The 26,905-nt window shown below is 45.4% G+C and overlaps 1 protein-coding gene across 1 annotated transcript in view; it reads right to left on the bottom strand.

Moving 5' to 3' along the window:
• The window catches only part of TMEM214 (transmembrane protein 214), a gene marked incomplete in the record, with an annotated part of 1,377,439 nt that overhangs the window by 43,844 nt on the left and 1,306,690 nt on the right, over window positions 1–26,905 (bottom strand). The window contains 1 exon segment of the mRNA XM_044062865.1: window positions 24,523–24,674. Within this exon segment, the coding sequence (XP_043918800.1) occupies window positions 24,523–24,674 (152 nt within the window).

Here is a 26,905-nt window from a genome sequence, read left to right on the forward strand (position 1 = left end):
CTGTCCCTATGAAAAACTAGGAAAGGGGGGAAAGCCATCAACGCCTGAATCTCAGCGACTCTTCTAAGCAGAAGTTACAGGTTCTAGAAGCACAGTTTTCCATGTGCAGGACTTTAGAGAAGCAGAAGCTATTGGTTCAAAAGGGGTCTGAGTAGGTTTTTCTAGCACATAGATAAAACCCCAAGGAGTAGGAACGGTTTTCCTGAATATAGGACACCTTTAAGAAAAAGCATAACTTCTAACCTGGAAGCTAAGTGGGGGGGTTAAAGGCAAACAGGTAGACAAGGCAGAGCAATGGACTTTAACTCAAGAATAGGAAAGACCACTGTTGAACAACACAGGTAGTAAAGTACTAAGGGAATGTCCACACTAAAGGGATCCTTTTTTGGCACCAAATGGAAAATCTTTTCCACTTGGAAATGTAAGATTTTCTGGTATTGGGTTTCCTGGCCTCCTGCAAAACCATTAGCACGTTCTTAGAAAAAAAACGCCTGAAACGGATCAAAAGTTGATCACCCACAAGGTTAGCAGTAGGACTGACACACAGGGGTGAATCAATGACCCTTTGTCCTGAGTGAGTAGGTCCATCAGGTGAGGTAACTTGTAGTGATGATCCTTGGCTAATTGCTGAAGTGGGAACCAGTGCTGTCTTGGCCAAAAGGAGGTCACTAGCAAAATTTTGGGTTTCTTCTGTAGGATTTAACAGGACTTTCTGAATTAAGGGGAAGGGGAATGCATACAGAAAACATCCCCTTCCATGAGAAAGACAGAGCACCCACCTTCCACACTAGAGGGTAAAGAACCCTTGCACAAAAGCAAGGAAATTGTCCGTTCACAGGGGAGGCAAAAAGGTCCAGTTCTGGAGTACCCCACAAGTGAACGAGATCCAGGAGCACGTCCCTGTAAAGTATCCACTCGTAAGGCTGTCATAGGTCTGCTTAATGCACCCGCCACCGAGTTCTGAGGCAAGGAAAGGTACACACCATGCAGAGTCACTTTGTATTGAGTAGCCAATTCCCAAACCTTGATGGCTAGGCAGCAGAGAAAGTAAGACTTTTTGCCCCCCTGCTTGTTTACATACCAAAGGACCATGGTATTGTCTGTGAGGATCTTGAGAGGTCCAGGCCGAAATAGAGTGTGGAAGGTCTGTAGAGCAAGTAGTAGAGCCCTCATTTCCCTGATGTTGATATGTTCCTTCCATTGAGAAGGGGACCAAAGACTCTGAACTTTCCTGGAAGCAAAGGTTGCTCCCTGACCCAAACCTGAGGCATCTGTGAAAAGTTGCTTAACTGGTTAAGGTATCTGAAGAGGTAGCCTAAGGATCTGACTGAGTTGATGAATCCACCAATGTAACTTTTTTCAGAGGGGAAGGGGAATCAAGACATCTAAGGGGTGAGCATGCTGGGACCAGACTGTCTTTAGAAACCACTGGAACGTCCTTGTGTGTGGCTTTCAAAGGGCAGCATGGGGATAGTACAGGCCATGAACCCCAGCAATCTCAAACTCCCTGACCATGATAGAAGGAAGAGGCAGAACAGCCTCCAAGAAGGCCTTGAGAAAAGTTACTTTCTCTACAGGAAGAAAAACTATCTTCAAGTTTGTGCGGTACCTGCACCCCAGGAAAATAAGGTCTTGACTTGGTAGAAGGGATGATTTTTTTTAATTTATTGAGAAACCCAGGCTATGCAGAAAGGGAATAGCTATGTTCAGATGCTGGGTTAACAAATCTGGACTGTTGGCCAGGAAAGCAGATCATCCAAGTATGGGTAGACATGTAGGCCTTTTAGTCTCAAGTAGGCAATAGATGGTGTGCAGCAGAAGAAAGGCCAGTAAACTTACAGTGCAAAGAACACACCGAGAAATGCAAAACTTAATGAAGTGAGGATGAATAGGGATATGCAGGTATGTATCCTTGAGATTCAGAGAAGCTAAGAAGACTTGAGAGGGGACAAGGAGAAGGAGAGCAGGCAGGGATAGCATTCTGAAAAAGGCACCACCAGGAAAGTGTTTAGTTGGGAAATGTTTAATTATAGGTCTCCAAAGACCATCTTTCCCTGGAACTAGAAACATCCTGGAGTAGAATCCCTTCCCCAGTTGATCTGGAGGGACAGACTGGATGGTGCCTTGATAGGAAAGTTCAGCAAGAATTTTGGGGAAATAGATGTAGTTGACTGTGGAGTTGAGGTTTTCCCTGAAAGGGAAGGAGAGTCTCCAAAGTCATAAAATATCTGCTTCCGATAAATGAAATCACCCAGGAGTCCTGAGTGATTTCCATCCAAGCAGAAAGGGAAAGAGAGGCAAAGAGACGGGGGGGGGGGGGTGACTTGGGAGAGGAGGCAGAGCGTCACTGAGGATCTTTGTCTGGGCTGAAAGGACTGCTGTGAAGGACTAAGAGCTTTAGTCTGTGGGAGTCCCCTAGAAGGCTTACGAGGCCTAGCTCCAGAAGGAGCAGAAGTGGAGGAAAAAGGAGTTTTGGCAAGAAAATTCCTATGAAATTTTGGGAATGGAGAAAAGTGTTTCAAATCCTGAAGCTCACTACCTTTCTCCTGGAGTGATTTAAATAACTCTGCATTGCTTGGCCAAAGAGAGAGGAATTATCTAGAGGAGCATCAAGTAATTTCTGCCTTTATGTCATCAGGAATTGCCTGGAGACGTAACCAAGAATCTGTTCTGAGAACAGATGCAGAAGCTGCTGCTCTGGAAGAGGCCTCAGCTGTATCATAACTGCACTTAACTGAGTGCCTAGTTACCTGGGAGGAGGCTGATAAAAGTGAAAGAGCCAAAGATTTAGCCTCTGATTCAGGCAGTGGGGAAAGAGCCTGGGTAGCCCGAGTGAACAAGGCCAAAGCCTACCTAGACATGGATGTCTGACAATTTAGAGCCTTGATAGCCAAGGTAGAAGAGAAATGGACCTTACCCAGTCTTTACAAAAATTTACTTTCCTTATCAGAAGGAAGTAGTTTAGTTGAGGGAGATAGCCTTCTTGAAGACTTATCAGACGTAATGGAAACCACAGCTGGGTCAGCTGAGGGGCATTTAAAAAAACTTGCAAACCTCAGGGACCTTACAGAAGTGATCAGGTTTAGTAGCAGGGGCCTGTGAGTTAGGGGTCATTGATGCTGCCTTAAAGGCAGCAAAGGAGGCTGGCAGGACTGATGGAACTGCTGAAGGAGCAGGGGCATCTAGTCGGAGTATCTCATCTCTCTTTTGTTCTTCTGAGATATGAGAGGAATCCCACTATAAAATTCCCTCATTTTATTAATAGTTCCCCCAAAGGAAAGCTCTTCAATGAGAGAATCACCCCCACTGGACTATTCCTCTGGGGAAGCATATTCCACAGGAGAAGGGATCTGGGTGGAATACGCTAAGGAGTCTTCATCTAAAGAAGACTCCTCAAAATCAGTGTCATGAATGTGGAATTCCACAGACTGCCCTGAAGAAGGCCCCTGGGACCCTGACGGTAGCACTGGGGATGAGGAGAAAGCCGGGCTGGCTACAGGAGAAGCCAGAGCTGGAGGCCTCAGAGCCATCACAGCATTAATGAGACCCTGTGAAAAAACTTCCCAATCCGACAAAGGTAGAAGGGAGCAGGAACATGCTTAGATTTTTGCTTCTTTTTAACATGCATTTCTCCTTGGGGAGAAACGGCAGATGTAGGCCTTAACTCAGACACCTCCATAGACAAAGGAGCTGGAAAAGTCCCAGAGTCTTCTGCAATAACAAGGTGCAGTTTTCCCAAGTTGTCCAAACCAGACATGTGCACAGCCTCAGAATCCACACTCCTGACTGCTTCCATTCCGGTACCCACCAAGGGAGCAATCCCCACCTCCGGTCGCACTGCTGGGTTTTCATCAACCTCAAGGGGGTACTTCAGAGGGAGTAGGTGCAGCTAAAGAGGATTCAGGCCTAGCCTTGCTAACCTTCCTCTTAACAGACGGATCAGAAGCACTCGCAGAACCTTCCATAGTGCCCCAGCCAGACGTTTGAGTCTTTAATTTTCTAAATAGAGATTCAAGGCTGATAGACAACTGCTCAATTGACAAACAGAGAAGGACTGATGGTCGTGATTAGGCCCCAAGAAAAACAAGCAAAGCTCGTGGCTATCTTTATGTGGAATTTGCCTTCCACACCTACACTTGCCCTTTCTGGATAACATTAACAAAAACAAAAGGCAATATATTAAATCCCCTGTGGGGTACTTATCTGAAGCTGGAAGATGACACCAAAGGTATCCAATGGCAGACCAAACGTACGAGTCAACCTTTCCGAATGGCAGTGAAAAAGTTCTGAAGATTGTATGTGCAGACGTCCCTTTTATGACTGATGCTGACTGTGCCTTTGTTTGACATCCCATGTACAAGGCAGTGCCTCTAAGCTTTTGTATATAGGCCGGACGTTGGGTCGATTGGCGGAATACAACCCATATGTAAAGAATACTGCAACACTGAACAGAAGGACATCTCCCTTCATAGGTTCATAGGTAGGTACTAGGCTAGCGGCCCTAGGGCCTATACAAGCCCAGCCAAAAAGGTCCCCTGGCTTTTGCCATCCAAGAAAATTATTTTCCTGTGCCACTGTCAAGCAGAGCCACAGAAGTGATCCCCGGGGTGAATTTCCTATTTCCCATTAAATCATCAAAATTTTTCTTGGAGAGTGCTAATGAGGAGCTTGGTTTGATACAGATACATAGTTTATTCCAGAGTATGGGAAGTCTCTGGGACAGGAATCTATTCCTCCAGCATGTTCTGTTTATTGTGGTGACCAGGTATAGGTCCCTAGAGCATGTAGATCGGAGGGAATGGGATTTCTTTAAGCGGAGCATGTCCAACAGCTCTGGGTTTGACATAGCTTTGTATGTTAGGGAGAGATCACCTTTGAGTAGGCGATATGCGACAGAGTAAAGCTGGAGTTTTTTGAGACGGTCTGCGTAGGGCATCTGTTTGAGGCCGGTAATCCTCTCTGAGGCATTTCTGCAGCCTTTCCAATTGTTGTAGATGTCTTGTGATGTACATACCAAAAGGGGCATTGTACTCTATAATGGGTTTAATGAGTGATGAGTCGGGGTTGGGAGGGTGGCCTAATGGTTAAGGTGTTTGCCTTACAAACACAAGGTACAGGGTTTGAGTCTCATAAGGGATAATTGGCTAGGCTTACAATGGCTCGCAAGGGCAGCTAACCTAGTACTAGCCTATGAAACTATGAGTAGAGGGGAACAATGACAAATAACAGCCCTTCCAAGTCTTGAACCCAGGACCCTGTACACCACTTAACCACTAAGCCATCAGAACTGTAAAATAAACAGCCTCTGCAAGGATAGAACCCAGGACCCTATACACTACAGTTACAGTAGTTAACCACTAAGCCTTCCTTTTTCCCTTATCCATAGCCTGTTTGTAAGAGGGTCCTACACACCTTGGATTTGCACAAACAGCTCAGGTACTACTTGGATACAACTAAGGCCATTTATAAGTCTGATCAACTTTTTGTTTCCTTTCATTCAAGAACATTGGGTTTGGTACATCTAAGTAACCCATCTTCTCCTGGATTTCCAAGGCTATTTTCCTTTGCATTCTTTTCATGGCAAATCTTTGTCTACTTCTGTTACAGCTCATTCCTCTAGGGCTGTTGCCTCTTCTGGTGTCTTCTTCAAGGGGTTGGACACCAATTCCATCCTTGATGCTTGGTCTTCAGTGCATACCTTTACTAATCATAAGCTGGATAAGGTTTCTAGGGCCACAGCAGGTTTTGCTGAAAGCATTTTATGTGGGTTTGTTTAGGGCTCTTCTCAGCCTTCCACCTCCCTTCTGTTTCTTGAGCTTGTTTACTCTTTCTTCTGTTTAGGACACTGCAACACTGATACAGAAGGAAATAGTACAATTGCGTAAAATCTTACTACAACAGTAGATATCCTTCTCTTCAATGTTGTAGTATTCACTCCCTCCCTCCAACTCTCTCTAGCTTGTTCTGTTTTTTTTTTTTGTTTTTTTTTAAGATTCTCTTTTGGCCAATGGTTTCCCTTTTTCTTCTGCATTTTCTTCCTTCTGAATGAGCATGAACTCCTTTGTCCTATGGAGACTGTTCTGTGCGGGGAGCATAAATGTGACATACTATGCATACAAGATCATTAGGCTTTTGTATACTGGCTGAGTGCCAGGCTGCCCTGGGCGGGAGATACCTTCTGTATAGGATACTGCAACAATGAAGAGAAGGGCATCTACTGTTATGGTACAATTTTATACAACTGTACTTTTCAAAAATTAAGCATGTCAAGTCTGACAAATGCAACAGCATCAGTAGATGGGAAAAATAAAGGATCACCTGAAATCTTTTGAAAAATTATTTTAAGGTGCTAACAGGTACAAAACAAAAATGTGCTGCATTTGGAACAGTAATGGAAAACAGAATTATTCTTCATGTGAATGTGGCACAAATTGTGGGGAAGTTTATTCTACATTTTATCTGCTGAAACAGAATATCATGAGTTATCTACTTATGGACTTTGGTTACACAACCAACCAGTCTCCCAACAGAGGAGTTCACATAGGCTCCACGTCCCCATGTGATAACTTCAGACTAGGACAGACAATCAGATGAGAACAGAAGCTTTTGAGCCAAAGAAAACAGTTCAACACAACTGGTGGCTGAACTCAAGGAACTAAAACCTTCTCAGGGCTGAACAAAGGCAAGGTATGCCACTACAGCCTGCAACTCTGCCTTTTTATATGCATGTACAAGCTTGTGAAGTAGATATGGCGACAGTGTAGTGAAGAAATGGCAGTAAATATAAACATACCATGGCCAGTCTTCTACTACCACTAAGGAAAGCTTTTAATTTTGTAAAACATACAATAGTTACAGAAAATACTTTAATCATTTTCAAAGTAGATTTTGCATGTGTCCAAACTGCTGTAAAAAGAAGTTATGTACTAACCATAACGTTCCATCTGAGTAGATACTTCATTTGTCTGCAACCTGTGGGTGTCGGATCCGATCCGGCAGCTTTCCAAGCTCCAAGATCCGAGCTCCTAGCTCCTCCCCCTACCCATAATCCCCTGCTACTAACCACATTACCTCAGATCATTTTTTTTGCCTTGCCAACTTGAGACAGAACCAACTCCGAGTGATCAGAAAATTCCCGACAGGTTCGGGGGAGGGGAGGGGGGGGGGGGGTCGGTTGCAGACAAATGAAGTATCTACTCAGATGGAATGTTATGGTGAGTACATAACTTCTTTATCTGAAGTAGTTACTTCATTTGATCTGCAACCTGTGGGACAGAGTCCCCAGCTAACCTACAAGAACCTGGGTGGTCCTTACGGAAGGATATTCCGAAGCACCACGGAGCCAAAAGAAGCCCTACTCCTGGAAATCATATCCAGCTTGTAATGAGAAATGAACGTATGAGAAGAGGACCAGGTAGCTGCTGAACATATATCGTCTACTGGAACCCTAGACCAAAAGGCTGTTGAGGTAGCTACAGATCTTGTGGAATGAGCACGGATGCCAACCGGAGCTGGCTTGCCAGACGAAATGTATCCCTGCATAATGCACTGACAGATCCAATTTGCTACAGTCACTTTAGTAATTGCCTTGCCCATGGCTGACTTTGCATAAGAAACAAACAACTGGTCTGACTTGCGAAACTCTCTAGTCCTGTGCAAGTAAAAACGCAGTTGTCTGTGTACATCCAATTTGTGCAACGTGTATTCACCTTTGTTGTGAAAATTTGGAAAAAAATACAGGAAGATTTATTGACTGATTAATATTTGATTCTGTAGCTACCTTAGACAAGAAAGATGGATTAGTCCTGAGGGACACTCTTGATGCACAAAGCTTGCAATTCTGAAACCCTCTTGGCTGAAGTAATAGCCACCAAGAAAGCCGTTTTTCAAGATAAGAACTTTAACGGAACCGAGGCCACAGGCTCGAAAGGTGGTCTCGTCAAGGCTTGTAATATCAGAGTGAGATCCCACGGGGGAACCACAGTTTTTACAGGTGGTTTCAAAAGAAAAACGCCTCTTAAGAAGGTTTTGCACAACTTAGTAGATGCTAAAGAGCCTATGCCGTTCCCCTACATGAAAATGGGAGATGGCCGCCAGCTGCACCTTAACCGTGGAGGCACTTGCTCCCTGCCTAAAAAGCAGGGAAAGGAAGTCCAGAATAGTCGGAATAGGGACAGTAAATGGGTCCAAGTCTTTGTCTTTGGCCCAGATGGAGAAACGTTTCCATTTGCTGTTGTAAAGTTTTCTGGCAGATGGTTTATGGGCTGCCACCAGAATGGCTTTAACGGGGGAAGAGATACCGGGAGTCCTAGCCATTAATGGAACTGGATCAACCAAGCCGCAAGTTTGAGATTGACCAGGTTCGGGGTAGGGCATCCCGCTGGATGCGAGATTAGGCCTGGACTGGGATCCAGAATCCATGGGGGAGTCATACTGTGAGACTGCAGAAAAGGGAACCAGATCTGTCGAGGCCAGAATGGGGCTATGAGGATAACTCTGCTCCCCAACCGACAGGCTTTCTGGATGAATTTCATCATGAGTGGGAGGGGGGGATAAGCATAAAGGAGTCCGGGGGGCCAAGCATGGACTAGAGCGTCTCTGGGGGTCTCCCCTCTGGGGGGAACTATCGCGAAGTACTCGTTGCATTTTGTGTTTAAAGGAGAAGCGAAAAGATCGCAGCGAGGCTGACCCCATTTGTGGAAGATCTGCTTCGCAACAGACTGATTCAGAGACCACTCATATGGAGTGAGGAGCACCCGACTTAGTTTGTCCGCTAATATGTTGGACCGTCCCGGAATGTGCGTTGCTATCAGAAAGCGGTTGGTGGACATCGCCCATTCCCACACTCTCATGGCTTCTCGACACAGGAGATAAGATCTGGTCCCTCCTTGTTTGTTTATATACCAGACTACTGCCATGTTGTCCATCTGGATTTGCAATAGTCCCCAGGGGAAGAAGGTCGTGGAGAGCTTGCAACTCCAGAAGCACCACCCTCATCTCTAGGACATTGATATGCAATGCGGTCTCTAGGGAAGTCCACGTGCCTTGAACGGATCTGCTTGAACAATGCCCCCCCCCACCCGAAGCGAGAAGCGTCCGTGGTCAACGTGGCTTCGACTGGGGGGATCACAAAAGGCCTCCCTTCTCTGAGTTCCTGCGCATGTAACCACCACAGAAGGGAGCCCCTGCAAACCCTGCTCAGGGGTACTGGCATGCTTAACGGGTGAAATGACAGGGACCATTGGACTAGAAGGGTCCATTGTAATATGCGCATTCGCAGACGGGCATGAAGAGTGAGACCGATCGCTGCTGACACTGACCCCAGTGCCCTCAGGACTAACTCCGCCGGAGGAGCAGGGCTCCGAAGAAGAGCCAACACCTGATACGACAAGTTGTTCAGCCTGGCTGACGTTAGAACAACTCGGGAGATTCGTGTATCTAACCTGGCCCCTATGAATTCTAGGGCTTGAGTGGGGCACAGGCAGGATTTCTGCTCGTTCACTGAGATGCCTAGGTTATGGGACAGAGACAGAGCATAATCTCTCGCCACACAGAGCTGATGCCTGTTGGTCGCGGTGAGGAGCCAGTCGTCTAGGTAGGGGAAGACCTGAATGCCCTGAAGTCTCAGGTGGGCTGCAACCACTGCCATGACCTTGGTGAACACTCTGGGGGCTGAGGTGAGGCCGAATGGAAGAACCCTGAATTGATAATGACTGGCTCCGAGCCAGAAGCGGAGAAACCTGGATCGTCTGTCCATCAAGATGTGGTAATACGCATCCTTGAGGTCTAACGAGCACATCCAGTCGTTCTCCCGCAGAAGGGGGAGAATTGACTGGAGAGTAACCATCTGGAACTTTTCCTTGGGTATGAACAGGTTCAGAGCGGAAAGGTCTAAAATGGGTCTGAGGTCCCCCGTTTTCTTTGGCACCAAAAAGAACCTGGAGTAATAACCCAATCCGGACTGATCTGGGGGGACGAGCTGGATGGCTCTTTTTCTTAGCAGCTTTGAAATCTCCAAAGCCGCTGCCTCCCTCTGATCGGGTGGGACATCGGGGAGACATCTGGGTTTGGGGGGGGGTAGGTTCATGAATGGAATGGAGTAACCTCTGGATATGATCCGGAGCACCCATCGATCTGATGTAAGGGACTCCCAATTTGACAGGTGCTCCGACAACTGCCCCCCGACTGCCTCCAGAGAGGGACAGTCGGGCAAGCCCTCAGGGCTGTTGCGCGGGTCTGTCCGAGAAAGGTTCTCTAGACCCGAAGTTACGCAGCCCCCCTCTGCCTCTGGGCCGGCATCCACCTTGTCCTCCTCTGCCTCTAGAGGACGAGTGGTCCGCAGCAGGATGGGATTGCTGAGACTTACGGAACCACAGCTTCTTTTGTCCCCTCTGATTCCTGGAGAAGGATCTTTGGGGACTAGAGAAGCGGACTCCGACGGCAGACAGCGTCTTCCCGTCCTTTTCACTTTGGACCAGCGTGTCGCGAACAGTTTTGCCAAACAAGGCAGAACCGTCAAAAGGGGCGTTCGCGAAGGATGCCTTGAAGGGATCCGTGAAGTCGCAAAGACGGAGCCAGGAGAGACGTCGCAAGACGACCTCGGCTCCGCTAGCTCTAGCGGCTCCCTCCGTTGCGTAGGAGAGAAGCCGCATAGATGTATTGGAGATGGATTTTAGAGTGGCCATCCGAGTCTCAAAAACCTTCTTGTCTGGGACCGACATGGACTCCGGGGGTGGCTGCAGCGTATTCCTTAATCAAGTCTCGCTGTAGCCTAATGGTATGTGCCATATAGTTCAGCGCCCTTATGGAGAAGGTCGCTGAAGCAAACATCCGCTTCCCAATCCGGTCAAGCGCTCGAGATTCTTCATCCGGCGGGTGAACCGAAGAACTCTCCTGCGCGAGTTCTTTCTTGGTGGCCGCCGTCACCAACATGGCATCAACAGGGGTTCCTTTGGCCCAAGATGGTCTATCTGTAGGGGGACTGAGGACTTTATCGGGGCACCTAGGGATTGGCTCCACGGTGTTGGGCTCCTTCCACGCCCTGGTGGTAATTAAGTCCACCAGGGGGTCGGCCGGAGGGGACACCCAGGAGGTAGATGGGCCTGCCTCAAAGGCCTCCAGGAACACGGACTCATCAAGGGAGGGCTTTTGGGCTGACCACCCCCCTCTGATACGCAACATTTCCATGATGTCTCCAAAGGAGACATCTTCAGGGGGTGACCTTGGGGAACCCTCCGTATCATCTAAGTCTGTGTCAGTGGTAACGGACTCGGGGGAGTCCAGGTGCCTCCTTTTGCACCGATGTTTCCGAGGGACCTCCTCGGTGGGGCTGTCCGATGAGGGCTCAACGGGTTGTTGTTCCTCCGCGGGAACTAGCTGGAGGGCTTGGGCAGGCTGTCCCGATGGATGGATGATGGAAGACAGACCCTCATACAGTGGGGGTACGGGTGGATCCGAAGCCCGGGTCGGGGATCTGGAGGACCTCAACAGTACCCTCTCCACTACCTCAAAAGCCAAAGGAGAGCCACTCTCGCCAGCCTCTGAGAGCAATCTCCTCGGATCCGACGGCAGAGGTGCGCTCCGACGCCAACAGCGCCGAAGACACAGCAGCTCCCTCGGATCCGACGCTCAGCCCTCGGCCCCGAGAGCTCGGGTCCGATAAGCTTGAAGGTATAGTCGGCGTCGAAGAGACCACTGCTATCAGCGCCGACAATTCCCTGGGTCCGAATGGGCCTGGATCCGATGACTCAGAGACCCGAAAACGAGTCGGAGAAAGAGTGATCGGGGCAAATATGGGGGCTGCACTCCCCCCCGGAGGGGGGGGGAGGGAGGCAGGAGCATCCCCATCTGCATTTGGGTCTGCAAGAACCGACGCATCATCCGATTCATATCCGCTTCGGAGATGCTTCGGGTCGACCTGGATGAAGTAGTAGAGGCGGGCTGGAAGGGCCGCCTCGAAGATCTCGAGGGAGACCTATCCTCCTCCTCCGGCTCCGGCGAGAAACAGGGCGAACGGTGCCAAGAGGAGGGGGATCCGGAGACCCTCAAGGGAGATCTAAGCACTTTCACTGGCGGAGCCGAAGGATGAGGTTCGGCCCGCCTTTTGTGGGACTTATGTCCTTCTTTATCCTTGTGCCTCTTCTCTTTAAGGGAAGAGGCACTAGTTTCCCCAGAGCTCAAACCCGAAGTGGGAGGTTGAGTCCCGGGTAGAGCTAAGGGGACAGATGGCGCCGAAGCTACCGAAGCAGCTGGAGCCCGAACGGGAGAGGAAGAAGAAGCCGACTCCTGGGGGAGCTTTCCCGCCAGGATCAGCTTGTTCTTCCTATCCCGGTGCCCAGGGTTAAAGGCCGCGCAGATCTGGCAGGCCTCTGACAAATGGGTTGCCCCCAGGCACAAAACGCACTGAGTGTGGCCATCACCTGGAGAAAGCTTGTGGCCATACTCAGTACATTTAGAAAAAACGGCCTTAGGCCCTTCAGACATATTCACACACACACACACCCAAACACTAGGAGGGGGAGGGGAAGTGAAGGTAAGCTATCGAATAAAATTAACAAAAGGGACCAAAACTAGCACTAGGAGTAGAAAAAGGGGCTAGCACACACACAACTTTGTGAAAAAAAAAAAGATGGTTTAAAACCAGCAATGCTCTCACCCAGCCAGGAGCTCTTCACAGGGAAGCTTCTTCAGCCACGGCAAAAAACGATCTGAGGTAATGTGGTTAGTAGCAGGGGATTATGGGTAGGGGGAGGAGCTAGGAGCTCGGATCTTGGAGCTTGGAAAGCTGCCGGATTGGATCCGAGGTCGGATCCGACACCCACAGGTTGCAGATCAAATGAAGTAACTACTTCAGATCTGCACTTATGGTGCCCTACCCTACTGTCTAACAAGGTTTTAAACTGCTTAAAAGTTTTAGCACTATTAATACTTACTAGGAATTAAATAATAAATAGATGAACTGAAAAAAAAATGTGTCCTTCCTAACCAAATTAACTGCATGTTAAACAGTTTCCCCCAACTATAAAACACTATACAAGTCAAGCTTTTTCAACCATTCACTATAGGACAGGTTAGAGATGCCAGGAATTTTTTTAGGAAACTTTCTTTCAACAACTTTAAGTAAGTTAATTTTGATTACGTTATACGCATTGAAGATACTATGTTCACTAACTGGTCAAAAAGTGCATTACTACAAATTAAACACAATAACATATCTTTAGATATAGTACTTTTGTATAATAAACTTAACAGCTTTGATGCTATGGACTTGATTAGGAGAGATTTCCTTGAAAGAGTTTATCACTAACTATAGTAACATAGATCTTTCATCACCTGAACTTCCAGAGCTCAAACTTTGACATTTAGACAATTAATATTTTATTTATAACATGGAAAGATGTTTCTATAGCTCCAAATCTGCAGTCAACCAGCAATGGGGTACCTTAGGAAAAGATCAGAAGACAAATAATGGACTACGTTAGCAGAGTCCTGGGGGACCTGACTTTACTTTTTTCCAGAAAGAAAAGTAAACTATGAACATGATCCTTTGGACCCTGTTTGGTCAGTAACAAATTAATTTAATTATGCAATGATTAATATTGTACTGATAAGACTAGGTACTACACCTCCATGAGGAAGAGAACTGAACACATTTAGCAAGTCCAAGTATACCAAACAAACAAATCAGAGGACAATGTCTACCAAACCCAAATTTCAGGTAAATTTGGCCTCCCAGGCCAAGGAAAACCACATGGTATTCCTTAGCTTTGTCCGCTACCTCAAAGGCAATACATAATTGTGTGCAGAGCTCATTGTAAATGAAGGCACCTACTGGCCGACAAATTCAGCTCCAACTCCCGCACCCTCTCTCTCTCCCGCAACCCTTCCTCAGGAAATACTATCAAATACAGCTCCTCCTGCTATCACTAGGGAACAGGTCCTTAAGGCCAAGAACACTGCATCAATGGGCCCAGACAATATCCCAGGATGCTCTAAAATAGCATGAAATGTGACATATTATGCCCTCTAGAATTGCTATTTAACTGTAGCCTCCAAATAGGCTTCATGCCTCATGAATAGAGAACAGCAACAGTCATCCCTCTGCACAAAGGTGGCCCATCTACAGACCCTGGAAACTCATCATCAACCCCCTTTTTCCCATTTTTTTTCTACATAGGGTCTGGGTATCGTGTTAACTGTTGCCAACTCTCTTGATTCAGTGCCACACTCATGCCTTCTTCAACAGTCATGCCCGACTGTCGCAGATCTTCTTTCACACAATCCATCCACCTCTTTGCTGGACTTCCTTGCTTCCTCTTACCTTCTTCCTGTCTGCCCCAAATCTTTCTCACCAGATTATCTTCTGCTTTTCTACACGTGGCCAAACCACCGTAATCTGTTCTCTCTGATCTTTTCTGCAATTGGAGCTACTTTAGCTTCTGCTCTTATGTCATTTCTTTGGCTGTCCCACAGTGTGCATCCTATCACCTTTCTCAGGCACTTCATTTCCATCACCTCTAGCTTCTTCAACTGTTCTGCCTTTACTGCCCAGGTTTCTGTACCATACACCACTGTCTTGTACACCTTACTTTTCAGCTTCTTTGGCATTCATTTGTCACAGACTACACCTGATACTCTATGCCAGGTGGCTGCAGCCCCTCTGATTCTACCCTTGACCTCTTCATTCAGACTAGCCTTCTCCTCAACTACTCCTCCCAGATACTTGAAGCTGTTTACCTGTACCACTATCTTCCCTTCTATCTCTATTCTCAGCTTTTTCTGATTTCCCCAGTTTGCTGCCATTACCACCGTCTTATATGTGCTTAGTTTCATCCCATGTGCCTTCAGATTTGCATTCCATTCTCCTATCCTTTGCTGAAGTTCTAGCTCAGAGTCTGCCTGTACTGCCACATTGTCTGCATACATTAGCTTTGTTGATCCATCCCCTCCAACGTGTTTGCTAATGTAGTCCATCACCAATATGAACAGCAGTGGGCTCAGAGATGAACCCTGATGTACACCCACACCCACTGGGAACCCCTCTGTGAGGCCGAACACTTGAGTCATCGGGTCCTTGTACATAGCCTACACTAACTCTACCAATGTTTCTGGGACTTCAAACCACTGCAGTACTGCCTAGATCAGCTTTCTTGGGACCTTGTCATATGCTTTCTCCAAGTGTAGGAATGCCCAGTTGGACTCTCTCCTCATCTCTAGCTTCTTCTCAATTATCTGTCTCAATGCAAAAATCGGGTCAATTGTGCTGCATCCTGCTCTGAATCCAAACTGCTCATCTCCAATCTTACATTCTACTACTCTGCGTACCTGTTTATCAATCACCCTCTCCAGAACTTTCATGTAATGTGATAGGAGTTTGATGCCTCTGTACTGCCCACAGTTGAGGATGTCCCCTTTGTTCTTGTACACTGGCACGGGTATAGGTGCATAGGTTCATAGGTGTGTACTAGGCTAATGGCCCTGGGGCCTTTACAAGCCTAGACCATAGGATTACCCTGGCATCTTGCCACCCGACCTTAGTTCCAAGTGCCTCTGTCGAGTAAAGCCACTGGAGTGATCCCTGGGGTGAATTTTCTATTCCCCGTCCACTCAAGATTTCTCTTGAAGAGGGTAAGTCAGGTGCTCTACTTTGACATGTATGGGAAGTCTATTCCATAGCATGGGCAGTCTCTGGGTTATGAACCTGTCCCTCTAGCATGTTCTGTTGATTGTGGTAATGAGGTTGGGGTCTCTGAAGCGCGTGGTACGAAGGGATTGGGATTTCTTTAGATGTAGCATTTCTAACAGAGCTAGGTCAAACATGGCTTTATAAGTCAAGCAGAGATTGCCTCTAAGTAGGCAATATGAGACAGAGAATAGCTGAATTTGGTCTGTCCATGTAGGCCAAATGTTTAAGGCCTAGGATCCTCTTTGTGAGGTACTTTTAAGGCCTCTCCAGTTGTTGCAGGTGTTTAGTGAGGTACATGCCAAATAGGGCATTGTACTCAATGATTGGCCTAATGAGGGAAGAGTAGAGGGAGACAATAACCTCTTTTTTCCTGGATGCAAAACCCTTAGTAATGAGATGTGCCATACAGAAGGACTTTCTGACCACAGTGGCAATGTGGTGGTCAAAAGAGAGGTTGCTGTCAATCTGTGTTCCCAGATTCCTTATAACGCCTTCTGTGTTCAGTGGACTAACATCGATGTGGCACAGTTCATGGGAACCGGGTTTTTCCCAAAGGAGATGACGACATTTTTTGGCATTGAGCTTAAGGTCATGATTCTGACACCAGTCGGTGGGCTCAGTGTGGCCTTTCTGCAGGATGTCAACATCACTCAGGGAGTTAATAATGGCTCCTAACTTGCAATCGTCTGGGAACTTTGTCAGCCAGAGTCCCTTTGTATTGGCCTAGACTTCAGAGAAGTAGATAGCAAACAGGAGAGGACCCAGGACCGAACCCTGTGAGACTCCACTCATGACTGGTCAGCAGTCTAACTTGGAGTCAGCTACTTTCACACTGTGGGTTCTACCTGTGAGCCAGTTTGCAACCCACCTAGTGATACAGGGGTTGATGCCTAGCTTAGTGAGTTTTTCTATGACTCCTGAGTGGGGAATGGTATCAAAGGCCTTGGCCAGATCAAAGTAGGTTGTATGAAGCACCTTGCCTTCATCCACAGCTCTGGTGACTGACTCAGAGAAGTTGACCAAGTTGAGCAGGCATGCTCTACCCTTCACAAAATCAAACTGTGTGGGATCCAGAGTTTGTAGATTCCATATCCTTGTTCATTAGGTCCATGATGATGTGTTCCATCGCTTTGCATATCAGACCAGTCAGGCTAATGCGGCAATAGTTCACAGGGTCTGTAGTCGTTCTTCCTTTGTGGACAGGGATGACTGTAGCAGTGCGCCATTCGGTAGGGACAAAGCCTGAGGTGAGGCTGTGACTGAACAGGGCACACAGATGAGGTGCCAGTTCACTCTGTAGTTCACACAGAACACAGCCAGGGATATTGTCAGGTTCCATAGAAGCTGTAATCCTGGCCTTGGACAGTGCTATTTTAACCTGTACAGCAGTAATAATGGGTGCCTGGCAATCTACTGGTATTGTGACTGGTCCACTGGGGTGGGAGAGAGGTAAAGTTGGCATTGAATCTGTCGGCCAGTATATTGGCAATATCTGTTGGCTCGGTATAGGAGGTACCATTGTGCAGTAGCTTAGAGCAAATCTGGGTATTGCCATGGAGATTCTTTACATAACTATAGAAGGCCTTGTGGTTTTCTTTACTATCTGCTGCAATTCTGTTTTCATAGCTAGCTTTAGAGGATTTGATGACGGATCTCAACTTTTTGTTGAGGCTGATAAGGGAGTTTTTCCAGTCTTAGCACTTCACCTTATTCCACATCAGTTTCCTCCTCCTGTTGTAGTTTGTTTATGGCAGGGCACGATTGGCTTCCTTTTTTTGGAGGAGAGCGTCTTGGTTCTGTTGGGTATGGCGAGATCCATGCATCTGTGTGCGTGTTCATACAGTGCACTGGTGTATGATTTGGTAGTCATGCAACTGATCTCCATTTGCATGGGTGCCGGGAAGCTAGCCACCTCTGTTTTAGGAGCCCAAAGTTAGCTTTGGAGAAGTTTTTCATAGTGGTTACCTTTGCGGGGGGTAGGGGTGGGAGGGATGTGAAGGTGATTAGTTTGTGGTCAGATCTAACCAGGGAGGAGTTGACCGTTGGTGTAGAGCAATGGTCACCCATGTTAGTAATGACCAGTTCAAGGATGTTGCTACCTCTAGCGGGGGTAAGAACGAGCTGGTCCAGGGCACTGGAATTAATGAATTCCAGGAAACGTTGGCCAAGTGTACTGGTACACGAGTAATTTTCCCAGTTAATGGAGGAGAAGTTGAAGTCCCCAAGTATGAGAGTGTTAGGTTGGACCCTAATATTCTCCAGGGTGCTTAGGTATGTGGAGTGTGAGTCTTGGGACATGTTTGGAGAGCTATAGCAGGCTATGACCTGAATTGCTGTCTTACCCAATGTTATCAGCACCTGAAGTATCTCAGATGAGTTATGTTGGGCTACTAGTCTGGAGGTGTGCGCATCCTTTATGAATATGAAATCACCACCTCCTTTGGAGCTTACGTCCAAGTTATGGGGCCGAAAGGTGTGGAATGAGTTATAGTCTATTAGTGCAGGGGTGCTTTCTGCTGCCTTGAACCAGGTCTCTGTTACGGCACAAATGTCGAAGTTCTCCATTTTAAAGAGTGCTTAGAGTGAGCAAGTGCATTTTGAGATTTAGACTTCTAGCTTTGAGCAGCATGACTCTCAGATTGCATTTGCTTGTAGCTGTTACGGTGGTAATTTGGTCTTTGGAACACCGCCTAAAAAAGGCACTACAGGGGTGGCAAGAGCCTTAGCCAGTATCTGGAAGCCCAGGGATGACTGTTGCAGGCCATCTCTGGCAAAGCATTGAGGTCTGTCAATCATGTCATCCCAGGCAGACAGATACTGGATCCCCGTAGAATGACACCAGAAACTTAGCCAATTGTTGAAATCAATCATTTTTTGCTTGTACTGTGGTATCATTCTGGGTGATGGTAGGATGCTGGCTCAGGGCTAAGGTCATACCCGCCTGGGCTACACAATCCGAGAGCTCCTTCATGTCTCTTTTCATATAGTCCAGGGAGGTAAGTCTCAAGTCATTCACACCCACATGTACAATGACAGTCATATTTGTACCTGTTGTTGAGGGACATGAGTGCGTGTGTTATGTGGCGGAGCCTGGCGCCTGACAAAGCAGCTGTTACTTTCTCCTTATTCAACCTAGTGAGTGGGACATCAGTGTGCCTTACTATCGAGTCACCTATGACTAGTGTTGTGTTGGGCATGTTGTTTTGCCTTAGGGGCTTTAGGTGAGTAGCACGCTGTTTAGGAGAGTTATGTGTCTCATGATTAGTGTTGTGATGGTCGAGTGCGTTTCTGCCTTAGAGGTCTCTGCTGTTTGGGTAGATTTTTATTGAGAGCCTCCACAAAGGTGGGTGTGAGGTTTGAGTTTTTATGTGAAGGCAGGGCTGGTGTGTGTCCTGGAGGGCTGTGTGTTCCATGTGGTGTGGTGCAAGGGTTGACCTTCTCCTCTTAACCAGCTATTCTGGTCTTGGCTGGAGAGTGCGTGGCTTCCAATCTGGATATAAAAGTGCATTTCTCGCAGGTCTGAGTGTTGGGTGGTAAGAGGAGAGGGTTGTCAGTGTACATGAGGCAGTTGCTACATTGCCTTAGGATGCCCAAGTTTACCAGGTTAATAGGAAAATGCACAGGTAACTGACCTTTAGACATGCCTGGAGGGGTGGACATTAATAATAAGTACTGGAGCTGTTTCCTTGTAGAATGTTTAGTGCTGGTAGCACTTTTGTGTGCTACAACAATTGCTACAAGAAGTCTGGTAAAGTGCTTGACTAATAAGCTAGTAAAAGTGCAGGAGAGAAGAAAACTAGTAGATCTAAGGGAAAAATTGAAGAGCAGACTTTGGCACCACTAAAAAGCCTATAAACAGTCCTGGATACAGCAAATCTGTATCTGGACTAGACTAGTTACAGGAAAGGCAGGAAACAAGCTTAGAATTTTTTTTTGTTAAGTGGAAAGGGAGAAAGGTGGAGCAGAATATAAATAGTTAAGAAACTAAGTGGGTTGGCTTTTTCAAGTGTTCTTTCTGTATTATAATGAGCTAATGACACTAGACTGGGAGGAGTGTCCCAGATCAAATTTACAGTAGGGGCAGGCAACTGCAAAGTCACCAAGTATAAGAATAGGATACCAATAGGGAGGGAAGGAGGCTGGAAAACTAAATCAGTTATATGATGCACTCCTTGGCAGGAAATCAGAACAAACACAAACAGATGTTTAACAAATGGAGAAAACTTCCAGTTAATACCTCACACACACTGAAACTAGCTGGAAAAGATTTACAAACAGTGTGGCAGTAAACACTTTATCAGGCCCTGTGATGCAGACAATTTTAATACAACCGCTCAGATTAGTTTATAGTTATAAAATACAGTAAAAGGTATGCAACAGACAATAAAAGTGCTATAAATAACTAGCAAAAATAAGCAAAAAACAGGATACTTAATGTTGTATATCACAAATCAGAGTTTTGCTCAGTGCCCTTCCTCCGATTAGCTGTATGTGAAATGGCAGAAACCCTCACATGGTAACTTCTTAAGTAACAAAGTTGAAACCTGAAACAACTTTAAAATAAAAAAGCTTGAAAGAACCAATGAGGTGCTTACTCCAAGTGGTAGTCTAGGTAACCTCAATCAGTCAATGACCATAAACACGTCACTATCACTGAAAATGCAAAATGGCTTTTGCTAAACTAAGATGGCATGGAACATGTGCTCAGACACGCAGCCTCTGCAAACAACTAGGCCCAGAACACAAGCCTGAATATGGAGAATGCTACATCTACTACCTACACTACTTAGGTAGAAAAAAAAAACTGCAGAAATGTTTATCACAGCAGAAAAGCAGCAGTGAGCCTTTAAATGAAAGTTTTAAACAGATAAAGGAGCAAGGAGACTTAGAGAATGCTATGAGTTATATGATACACTCCTTGGCAGGAAATCAAAACAAACACACGCAATCAGATGTTTAACAAATGGAGAAAACTTCCAGTTAATACCTCACACACAGTGAAACTAGCTGGAAAAGATTTACAAACAGTGTGACGGTAAACACCTTATTTATCAGGCCCTGTGAGGCAGACAATTTTAATACAACCGTATGCTTAATTTCCAGTCATCTGGGATACGCCTTTCTCTCCACACTACTATTAGTACCCTCAGGAGCCATTTCTCCCCTACCTCACCCAGCAGCTTTATCATATCTGCTGTGACCTCATCTGAGCCTGCTGCTTTCCCTGACTTAATCTTCCTTAGTGCTGTTCTTATTTCTTCTAGGGTGGGCTTCTCCTCTTCTCTCATTGCAGTGGTTTCTGGGGCATTAAAGCTTCTGTGGGGTTTTCTTTATTAAGAAGCTGATGGAAATTCTCCTTCAATCTGCCTTTGGTGTCCTCTGGGCTGGTGAGCAGGTTGTTGCTGGCATCCCTTATGAAGAGTGTCTGACTATCTTCTTTATCTTTCTGTCATTGCCTTGCAACCTGATATAGTTCCTGTGTGTGCCTTACTGAGTCACTTTCCAGAAGTTGGTACAGTGCCTCAGATGCCCTATTCTTTGCTACTGCAATTTCTTTCTTAGCTTGTTAGCCAACCAGTAGTCCTTCTTAGCCTGGTAAGTCTTTTCTGTCTCCCACTTCTTCCTGCACTCCTTTTTTCTTTTGATGACTTCCTGGACTTCTGCATTCCACCACCAGCTTTCCTTATGTACCCTATTTCCATACCTGGCTTGGCCACATACCTTTTCTGTAGTCCTAACACATGCTGTACTTAGGCACTGCCATTCTGCTTCATCTCCACCTATTTCCTCCTCTTCTTGGTGTGCTAGAGTCCTGAGTAATTCATTGAACTGTTATACTTTCTCTACAGTCAACTTCCAGGTCTTCAGCCTGGTCTCTGTTGACCTTAGAGCCTTCTCTGACCACTGCTTGGAGCTGATTGTGGCAACTGGTGGTTTATGCTGTGCTATGTTATGTTTATGCTACACACACAGATATATATATATATATATATATATATATATATATATATAGTTCCGGTAATCACGGCCACACAGGTAGAAACCGCACTCTCCAAAGCTAAGAATACAGCATCCATGGGACCAGATGACATTCCGGGCTGTGTACTACATGAACTACAAAATGAACTGGCACCTCACTTAAGTGTCAAGTTTAACTGTAGCCTCACCTCAGGCTTCGTGCCCATTGAGTGGCGCACAGCTACAGTTATCCCACTCCACAAGAGGGATCCACCTTGGATCCCGGGAACTACCGTCCCATCAGTCTGATGAGCCTGATCTGCAAGGGCATGGAACGCATTATTATGGAACCTATAAACAAAGACTTTGGCAACCTTCAAACACTGGAACCCACCCAGTTTGGGTTCGTGAAGGGCCGATCTTGTCTCCTGAACCTGACTGACTTCTTTGAATTAGTCTCCAGAGTTGTGGACGAGGGTATGGTGGTCCAGACAGCCTATCTGGACCTCTTCAAGGCGTTTGACACCATCCCCCACTCTGGAATCACAGATAACCTTACTAAGCTTGGCATAAATCCCTACGTCACTCAATGGGTTGCCAACTGGCTTAGTGACCGAACCCAGACTGTAAAAGTAGCAGACTCCAAATCCAGCTCCAAACAGGTGACAAGTGGAGAACCTCAGGGTTCAGTCCTGGGACCGCTCTTGTTTGGCATCTACTTCTCTGAAGTACAGGCCAAAACTTAGGGACTCTGGCTAACAAAGTTCACAGATGACTGCAAACTGGGAGTCATTATTGAATCCCCAAATGATGTGGATATTCTACAAAATGGCCTTACAGAAACAGATGCTTGGTGCCAGAGCCATGAGCTCAAATTTAATGACAGGAAATGTACACTTATCCCCTTTGGGAAAAAAATATGCATCCATGAATTACCACATAGGTGGCAGTACACTAATCATCGAAAGTGTGATGAGAGACTTAGGGACACAGGTGGACAGTGGTCTCACATTCGATAACCACATCACCACAACAGTCAGGAAATCCTTCTATGTGGCACACTTCATCACTAAGGGATTTTCATCCAGAAAAAAGGAGGTCATTGTCTCACTGTACTCATCCCTCATTAGACCCATTATAGAGTACAACATCCAGTTTGGTATGTACCTCAAGTATTTCTGCGGCCTTTCCAGCTGTTGCAGATGTCCTCACTAAAAGAATCACAGGCCTAAAGCAGATGCCCTATGCTTATCGTCTCAAAAAACTCCAGCTATACTCTGTGGCATATCGTCTACTCAGAGGTGATCTCTGCTTAACATACAAGGCCATGTCAAACCCTGAGCTGTTGGGCATGTTTCACTTAAAGGAATCCCAATCCCTCAGAGCCACACGCTCCAGGGACCTAAACCTTATCATCACAATGAACGAAACATGCTGGAGGGATAGGTTCCTGACCCAGAGACTCCCCATACTCTGGAACAGACTGCCCATACACGTCAAACAGAGCGCCTCCTTGGCCCTCTGCAAAAGGAAGTTTGACAATTGGATGGGAGATAGGAAATTCACCTTGGGGATCACGTCAGTCGCCCTGCTAGACAGGGGTTCAGGGAAGTAAATATTGTGGGAAGAAATATCCAGGGAATTGTTATGGCTAGGCATGTAGAGGCCCTAGAGCAGATAGCTTAGTACCAGCCTATGAACCTATATATATATACATATATATATATATATATATATATATACATATATATATATATATATATATATATATATATATATATATATATATATATATATATATATATATATACATACATATATACACTACACACACACACACATTATATATATATATATATATATATATATATATATATATATATATACATATATACACATATATACACTACACACACATTTTATATATATATATATATATATATATATATATATATATATATATATATATATATATATATATATATATATATATATATATGGATTACAGTCAGTACATCGAACAGCTACAGCATCTAAATCCATTGCATCGACACCGCAGAGCATCGACAACACCCGGACAGCCGACGATCACCACTCGGTAAGGAACTGTTTGGCAATCACCGTGAACTTTGCCCCGTACCCCCGTGGTAGTGCGTTTTCGGAGTTGGAATATTAAGTAAGGGGGGTGTGGGGGGGGGGCGAAGTCCCCCCACATCTGTGTGTTTGTTTCATTGGTAGAAATGGAGTTACAGATGGCCAAACGGTTCTTTACCGTGTGGTGATCATCAGCTGTCCGGGTGTCGATGTTGTGGCTGTTCGATACACACACACATATATTATACATGGGTCTACTTCGGCCCACCAAAAGTACACTTCTACGAAACTTAAATAAGCAAGCTCAGTTCCCCAAAAGTCTATTTCAACAAAAACACACTTTCGCGATGCTCAGTAGTTGCAGTTGTCCTAGATTGCAATACAATGACAAGGGAATATTCCCATTTCCCCACTGTAGTCTGATGTTGGAGTTAGTGTATATATAAGTAGCAGGGGGTGGGGGGATGTAGGGGGGCTTGCATGGTTGCCATTTACTTGGCGTGGTAAGTTTGCACCTCGGATTGCTGCTAACCGCTATAGTTGCTAGTGTCCTTCAGCCAAGTCAGCTCCAATGATGATGAAACTCCAATGAGAACTCAGTGTTGCCACTGGAGCAGATGTCTTGAGTCTGAACAAAAAAGCATGGCTGAATATGCATTATTTTATATTACAAAAGACTGGTTACTCAGCTTTCTTTATTAATATATAAAAATACTAGACAGTTATAACAGGCAGCAAATATCTGAACACTGTATACCATGTATTCACTAGAATGTGAGACTTACTTGCAGGATTCCATAAACATTTTCCATCTCTGTTCAACAGTTGTTTGGACATATTCTATTGCAGGCAAAAGGCATTTCTGAAGAACAAACAGAAGCAGGTGTTTTATGTACTCCAAACACTGAAAAACTGCATCAGGAAGGCTGGCAAGGAGCTACAAGGGAAAATAAAATAAAAGGTCATCACCTCTTAACAGGCTCCAACAACGCAGGGTCAAAAAACTACATAGCACACTGACAATAACTGCTACATATACCTATATTTTATATATATATATATATATATATATATATATATATATATATATATATAGATATATATATATATAAAGTTAGCCCTGTAGTGCATGGAGCACTGTGACTGCGCTCCAATATCCGGAAAAAGAAATCAGTTAAGAACGTCTACAGTGTAGGACTCAATCTTAACTGCCAAGTACTACGTTGAAAAGGAAACCCACAGAAACCTTGTGCACAAAACAAGGACTGAAACAAATCCGAGTAAATCACAACTTTTTAATAAAAAGTAGGTCAAATTCCACAGAGATGAGCACAACACAAATAAATATTCAATATGCTTTCATCCCCATACTATAAGGGACATCATCAGAACATAAAACTGCACCAATATATAATCAAATAATTACATATATGAAAGACAAAATAAAGAGTTATGTACTTACCATAACTTGGCATCTGTGCAATCCAGTGTCATCATTCATCACAAATGGGTCTTGGATCCGAGCAGGCAAGTGACAGATCCATAGCTCAAGTTCTTCCCCTTCCCATGATCCCTTGCTATTTTCTAACCCTCAGATCGAGTTTGCTAACTAGTGGAATCGCAGAACAAACTGTATAAAAGAACAAAACATTCAACCAATACCAGCCATTCCAGCCTTGCCAGAACCCCCAGAAGGGGGGAAGGAGAGTGGGAATGTGATGAATGACGACAATGGACAGTACAGATGCCACGTTATGCTAAGTACATAACACTCCATCTGATATTATCTGTGTCATCATTCATCACGAATGGGTCAGAGTCGCCAGCTATTATGTACCCTGGGTGGCCTCATGGAAGGATATGCCGCAGCATGGAGGAACCAAAGGAAACCCTGTTCCTAGACACCAAGTCCAACTTGCAGTGCAAAATGAAAGTGTGTGGCTTAGACCAAGTCAAAGCAGCACAAATCTCATCCAGGGAAATTCTAGCCAAAAAGGCTTTAGACGTAGCAACAGACCTAGTAGAATGGGCCTTAACCGGTCTGGATAAAGAAACTACAGCTAGCAATCCACTTGGAAATAGTTACTTTGGAAATGGTCTGCCCCTTTCTGTTTTGAGAAAAGGCCACAAAGAGCTGGTCCAACTTCCTAAATTCTTAAGTTCTTTTTAGATAAAAACCCAATTGCCTGCGGATGATGTGTAAACAATGCAAGATATATTCCCCATTATTAGAGTAATTAGGGAAGAAGATCAGTAGTTGCATCGATCGACTGAGCTTAGCCTCCGAAACCACTTTGGGAAGAAAGGAAGGCAGGATTTGTTCTAAGGGACACCCTGTCCTTATGAAAGATCATGAATGGAGGCGTAATGCTAAGAGCTTGAAGTTCTGAGACCAGTTTAGCAGAGGTAACAGCCACTAAAAAGGCTGTCTTCCAAGTAAGGAATTTAATGTCACAAGAAGCAGCCATTTTGAAGGGTTTTTGCATCAGGGACAGCAGCACCAATGTCAAATCTCAAGGCTGGTATGGATCTTTAATCGGAGGTCGAAGGAGAAAAGCTCCTTTCAAAAAGGCTTTACACAGCTTAGAAGAAAAGGTAGGCTCCTCTTTCACATGGAAATCAGAGATAGCCGCTAACTGGAGCTTAATGGTAGAAAAACTTGCCCCATCCTGTAAAACGGAAGATGAGTAAAATATCAAGAAATGGGCCAAAAAAAGGATCAAGATTACACTGTCTAGCCCAAATAAAAACCTTTTCTATTTGCTACAAGAGATGGCTTTTGAGAAGCCACAATGATGCTTTTCAGTGGGGCAGGAAGCCTGGACTGCGAAAGGATTACTGGAACTGGAGAAACAGTACAGTTGTGTACATTTACCATAAATGTAGATGTTTGAGTGTATTCACTGTTGCAGTCATCACATTTGGGTTATCTGCTTGCAGTAGCCCTCAGTCGGCCTGACTAACAAAGTCTTGGGTCCTGCGTCAGTTGCTGTCTCTTCTACCATGACGTCAGGTAGTCAGGGGTATAAAACATGCAGCCGATGCCATTACATCAGTTTTTCTTTCACCAGATGTCAGGTGCCCCCATAATGGGAAGCAATTTTATATATATATATATATATATATATATATATATATATATATATATATATATATATATATATATAT

Source organism: Protopterus annectens, chromosome 2.part1 (genome assembly GCF_019279795.1).
Source record: "Protopterus annectens isolate FY-2018-M chromosome 2.part1, PAN1.0, whole genome shotgun sequence".
Classification (NCBI taxonomy): domain Eukaryota; kingdom Metazoa; phylum Chordata; order Ceratodontiformes; family Protopteridae; genus Protopterus; species Protopterus annectens.